The sequence below is a fragment of the Pholcus phalangioides genome, unplaced genomic scaffold, assembly GCF_987345545.1.
Source record: "Pholcus phalangioides strain wild (caught in Gottingen) unplaced genomic scaffold, Ppha-v1.0 ptg000008l_1, whole genome shotgun sequence".
In the NCBI taxonomy this organism is placed as follows: Eukaryota; Metazoa; Arthropoda; class Arachnida; order Araneae; family Pholcidae; genus Pholcus; species Pholcus phalangioides.
The window spans coordinates 13,442,918-13,449,176 of record NW_028301601.1 but is presented as its reverse complement, the minus strand read 5'-3'; the positions used below and the strand labels follow the sequence as shown (position 1 = coordinate 13,449,176).

General features: G+C 42.6%; 1 protein-coding gene across 1 annotated transcript; it reads right to left on the bottom strand.

Moving 5' to 3' along the window:
* Positions 1-1,490: 1,490 nt before the first annotated feature.
* On the bottom strand, positions 1,491-4,249 carry LOC149083848 (uncharacterized). The gene has a single exon (XM_089234240.1). The coding sequence runs from the start codon at positions 4,107-4,109 to the stop codon at positions 3,522-3,524; it is 588 nt and encodes a 195-aa protein (XP_089090366.1). The 5' UTR covers positions 4,110-4,249; the 3' UTR covers positions 1,491-3,521.
* Between the last annotated feature and the right edge of the window lie 2,010 nt (positions 4,250-6,259).

The window sequence follows — 6,259 nt, the reverse complement described above, 5'->3', positions numbered from 1 at the left end:
TTAACTCCCCAGTATGTGTTCGGCCTAAGATATACTATACAAATGCTATCAAACAACCACTGAACTAAGCCATTGAATTAAAAACAAAATTGGTGAGAGTATACAGTCAAACCTCGTTAGTGCGTCACCCGGTTAACACGTCACTCCGCTTACCGGGTCACTTTTTGGAAGTCCCAATTGTCCTCAGGCAGGAATTGGCACAGCTATGGCTTACTCCGTTTAACGAGTCACTCCGCTTACTAAGTCATATTTTTGCTCTCCCAAGAGTGACTCATTAACGAGGTTCGACTGTATATAACGACACCAAGTACGAAAACATTAGTCTGCGACCCCCCCCCCCCAAAAAAAAGATTTCTATTGGGGGTTTTTTTTTTTGGATAATGCGAGTTTTCAGTAATCCGATGTGGCCTCCACGCGAAGCTCGTGACATCACCGAAGGTCATCATCTCACCAATGGCTATTGGATATAATACAAAAAAAGGTAAAGATGGCTCACGCGGTCGGCTTGCTATATCCAATGGTGACCTTCAGTGACGTCACGAGGCTTTCTGCTATAGATGGTGTTACCTCGGTCCCATTTTCATCTCGGATTATCGAGACTGCTACATGTTGTTCAGCTGTTTTGGGAGCACCAAAATCATTTCGCGGTAATATACCATTGAAAAACACATTAAAGACAGAATGCTAATATTTTACCACCACCCCCACCCCCTTACAGAATCAAATCGTGTATATGATCTTGCACACAATACCAGTTTCCTTGGAAATCTCACACAGAGAATTCCAATCATTCTTCAACATATAAAGGTTCTCTACCCACAGGCAGGAAGAGATAGGAAAAAAGTTAAGAGCTGGCATTGGCTTTGCTTCTCAACAATGTAAAGGAGCATCTCTCCACTTTAGATCCCTTCAGAGGGCAGATTGTTTTCCAGCACACACACATACACATGTAAAATCCCACCCTTCAACGGATAAGACATTTCTCTCAGTAGGGAATCTGGAGGAAAATGCTGATAAAGATTTTTTTTTTCCTCTTCCAGGGGAATCTGGAAAATAATCGTCAATGGAAAAAAACGAAGGTAAACCACCGTAATGTTGATTTATCCTCTTCGATTTTTTTTTTGTTTTTGATTTCTCCCTTCAGATTTTCCCTGACTTTTCACAAGTATTTCACATTTTCCCAGATTCTCCCTGACTTTCCAAGTCGCTGGGAACCCTGCATTAGTGACCCGTGGCACATTTACAGATCGCTCAAGCGACCTGCAGCACATTTATAGATCACATGAGTGAGTCATGGCACATTTATAGATTACATGAGTGAGTCATGACACATTTACAGATCGCTCAAGCAACCTGCGGCACATATATAAATCACTTAAGGGGGCCTGCACTCTCAAAAAGGCACCCTTGTTAGCATTAAAGTCAGAATCACACTAATTACCGACTCATAAAACATCACAGCGATCTGAGAGATTATAAAAAGCACAGCATTCAATAAAAAATAGCCCATATATTTCTGAGTCATAACTACAAAATAACGATGACTACAAAATACAATCATTATCGTTAAAAAATTTCTACAAACCACTCTTAAAATAAGACATTATATTCCTACAGATAATAATATATAATATATTTGCGTGTATGTGTGCATATGTCACTCATAGTCAGCGGCGGGAATCAAACTTAATTTTTTTTTTTTAGACAACTGCTTCGCAGCGACCCAATCGGTTGTGCCTGCAAACGGAATCGAGCAGCTGCCTAGGTGGAAATCTTGATTACAAAAAGTTTGTTTGCCGCCAATGCTCCCCCCCCCAAATTGGCTATAATTCTGTAATTAAGAGGTCATCACAATCAGCAAATTTTTGCGGAGATATATATAATTATGGTTACATTAACTATGGCAACCCTAACAATCAAAGGAATCGGAACATCAATATCTATCGCTACATCCATTCATTATCATGCTTTCAACATCATATTTTAATATCAATTCTTTTGTGCAGCTCTTTAAATCGTGTACTATTGGACTACTAGTCAGAGGGGTTTAGCGAGGGGGATCGTCCTCCGACCTAGAATTTGGCAAGACAAGGGTACAAGGCTAGCCCCCTAGGGCTGCGGCATATTAACATTCATTTACAGAAGTAAAAAAAAATCTAAAATGATTACCGCATTGTGACTGCAACATGAATCAAATCACCATAGTGAAAGCTGTGGCTGCTCCGCCTACAGGCAGGGCTAAAATTAGATGCATACTTTGTGAACCAGGCAACCAGTCTTAATGCATATGCACACCTGGGCACTGCCTGAGAAATTTGGAAAAATGAGAATCGGTTGAAATTTTCGAGAATTTGTGAAATAAGGTCTAAAAAAAAATCACTTGGCCCAGGGCCCCGCGATGCTCTTAAGATGGCCCTGGCCAGGAGGAGTGCCTAATTGACTATTGTTGCCTTGGCGGTCAGGTACGTCTGGTAACTGCTATCCCACAATGTTGTTTTTCCCCCATTAGAGCCCTCATTTATTTTTATATTAATTTTACTGTGGTGCCCCTGCTCTAGTTGTAAGGTAATGTAAATTTGGCGAATGGAGCCTCAGAAAATCATTTGGCCTGGGGCACATGATCAAGTGCGTAACTAAGCTGGGGCAACCGGACACTGCCTCTAAGTTGCCTACAAAAAAGGGGCCTCCAAAAAAAATTCTGTTCTGGGGACCCTGGAAAGGCCGCTACGGTTCTGCCAATGGTAATTTTAAGATGGCCCTGCCTGCACTGTCCTAAAGGTTGAACACCCTAGCTTTACACCATCCTCCCAAATTTTTGAGGGCAAACATGCATTTCGGTACCCCTATCTCCTGTAATGTAGAAGGGGTAGTTGAAAGGTGAATTTGGTGCTCCGTCTAGTCCAGCTTCCGGGAAGAACCAGCAGACCTGCCTTCTCCCTCTCTCCTAGTTTCGGCCCTCCTACAGGGACTTACCCTCATCTCACCACATTCACTGCACTATTATAATTTATATAAATTACATATTATATATATCAAAAACGATTTATAAATCTATTGACGTCGCAGTCTGTTCAATTGTTAGGCTTTTGTAATAAGTCACATAGAGTGAATCCAATATAATAGCCACTTATTACATTGGCAGCGGTGATGGAAGTGTTTCGAACTTGTGGGTGCTCGTCTCGAGTATTATAAAAGAAATTTTGATTTCTGAATAAATTCTGTGGAAGTTGCATGATACGGATTTGGGTGCTGAGACCCACGTCACAAATTAGAGTGGGTGCTCGAGCACCCACAGCTCAGACATTACTGCATATTAGCAATTTAAAAAGAAGTCAACTTGAATATGACCCCTGATTACAGAATTATAGCTGCTCAAATTTACCACCTCAGACAACAGCTCACTTATGCCCCCTTTCTGTAAATACGCTTCGTACAGTTCTCTGAACCGAAGTGAACGGGGGGCCGGATCCCGCCACTGCCCATAGAAAGTATATTTACAGCCAATGTTATCGGTGATCTGGTCACGGATGAAACTGTTGAGACCACATTTTCCTATTGATTTCGGCCAACACTATGGAGAACTGGATCTCTTTCTCCTTGGACAGATTCGCAAATGCATCGGCGGCTTCTTTCTCGGAGATCTTGCTCACGTCTTGTCCATCCCTGTTGGACTTGGAGGAATAGTTCTTCTTGGGGCGGCCGCGTTTCTTGCGCCCGCTGCGACTGCCACCGCCCTGGGCGCCGGAGTTGTTGTTGATGCTGTTGTTGTTGACGCTGCCGCTCTCCTCGCTGTTGGACCCTTCGCCCTCGACCTCGTTGGTGCTGCTACTGGTGCTGTTCTCGGTCCTCTGGCGGCTCTTTTGGAGGGTCTTGAGTCTCTTCCATTGATTCTCGACCTGCAGGGAGTTGAAGTAGTCCGGTCTGACCCTCTTCGTCCTCTCCGTGCGGCGCCTTTTAACTTCGCCACCACCGCCTCCTTCCTGTTGGCGAGCCCCGACCTTGTTAATGCTTATGGGACGACGGGCCACAAAGAACACGTGGCCGCACGGACAAGCTTTACACGCCACTGGCAGGTGCTGCTTGCACTTCGGACAAGGCTTGGTCACCATAACTCATGCTTTTTCTTTCTTTTTAACCACGAGCGACTTTTGTTACATACGCAATTGTTTACGAGGAAAAAAATATGACAATATCTGGACGGCTTTGACTGATTTCCTTTTTTTTTTTTTATCGGAGGAGGAACAGAAATATTTTCTCATTGACACGACTGAGTAGGTTAACCATATTTCCTCGAAAGAAATACGGGAAATTGGGATTCCAAATACGGAACATTGCCAATTATCGCCAAAAATGACGCCTAAAGTAAACAAATTTACTAAATATTAAGACAAATTACGTAAAAATCAAAATGGCGGGAAATAAAGCATTACTGCAAATTGTATTGGATTTAAATGAATTCCACGAAATAAAACGTTCACCAAGGCAAATGTGAGAGATTAATAATTTATAATTATTAATCTCTATAATTAATTATAACTCCATTAATATATTATAACCAGGCAAAGTTTCTCATTTTTGTGATGAGAGATTAATATTCTTATTTATAATTGTAATTATCATAATATAATTTATGAGTGTAATAATTTCATTCTTTCACTTCAATAAAGAATAAAAATTCAAGTAAGCTCCGTGTAAAAAACGGAAAAAACTGGGACAGTCCCGGGGCAAATTTTTACCACCACCACCACCTCAACAAATATTGCCACCCACTTTTTTTTTTTTATTTATTCGGCCTTGCTGGAATGTTTAAAAGCAGGGTTTTCCTAGGAATAGGTGTTTTGCGTCACCTGAACCGAACTGTATAATTTCACGTCGGCAGCAACGCGTTTGTGCTTTCCTAGCGGGGCGCATCAGATCAGGTCGGCTATATAGTACATGGCCATCAGCTACTCTGTCGTCTGCACAAATGTAGAGAAGATCGGCAAAACTCGCGGCACACGACGCATTTGACTCCTCCAGAAGCAGTCGGCCAATCACGCCCAACGTAAAGCGCTGTCGTGAGCCGTATTGCGCTCTGTAGGAAAACAGTCACGCTGCTTTTCTTACTGGTGAGTGGACGCGCTGGGTGAATCACGTTACACACGTCACAGAAGACGTTGCTCCTGGAAAAACCCGGCTTGAGTCAAAACCGACAATATTTACGTTTTCTTTTGTACTTGTTTACCTGGACAGCCATTGGCGAGTTTTTTTTTCTTCGATTAGCTATTGTTCCGATTGGTTTTCCTAGAAGTAGGTTTTCTGCGCTGCGTGAACCGGATTGGACCATCTCGAGCCGGCAGAAGCGTGTTACATAACCACGCTACGCGTTTGTGTTTTCCTAGCGTGTGGCGCATCAGATCAGGGCGGCATGTTATAGTATATGGCCTTGGCATCAGCTACTCTGTCATCTGCATGCTCCGGTTTGAAGGGAAAGAAAACACACAAGAAAACATCGGCAAAACGCGCTTCCACGACGCATTTGAGTCCTCCAGAAGCAGTCGGCCAATCACGCCCGACGCTCTGTGGGAAAACAGTCATGCTGCTTTTCTTATTGGTGAGTGGACGGCTTGTCGCACAGGGCGAATCACGTTGCGCGCTGCACAGGAAACCTGCTCCTATACTCTGTTCGCTGTAACTTGGGTCCTGATGTAAATAAACCGCTGTACCAATTTTTGATATCACTCCGCATCCTTTATCTCTATTGGTTGTAATTTTACCCGCCCCTTCATTACGAGTTCCGAACACGTGCGTTTTTTCCTCAAACGCGAGATTGTAAATTCGTTATGAAGAATTTTCCTGGAAATTTTGTTGAAATAAAAACTGTTGATAACACTAATTAAAATAGAAAGAGGTATACATCTCCAAAAAAAAAAATCGATAAGGTATTCTGTCGTTATCATTGCGCACTCCTCAAGAGTTAGAAAGACAGGGCTCCTGCCCGGACATTGCCTGCGACAATTCTTGTCTTTTTTTACGCTAAAAGTTTACTATATACATATGGCTGTTGAAAGGTTGGTCTGAGGGCCCGCCAAAGATCACAGCCTGGGGGCGGGGTCTTGCGGCAGGATGTGGGGCCATGGTTGTTACAAAAGCTTGTGCGAGTTGTTTATTATTTTACGGCAAATAGTGAGAAAAAATCCTCATTTTTTTTCTTATTACTGTTTTTTCTTCAGAATTTTACAATTTTATTTCTGAGCTAATTTACGCGGTATGATTTTCC

Coding starts and splice junctions, on each gene's coding strand:
- LOC149083848 (XM_089234240.1), bottom strand. CDS start 4,109: ATGGTGACCAAGCCTTGTCCGAAGTGCAAGCAGCACCTGCCAGTGGCG.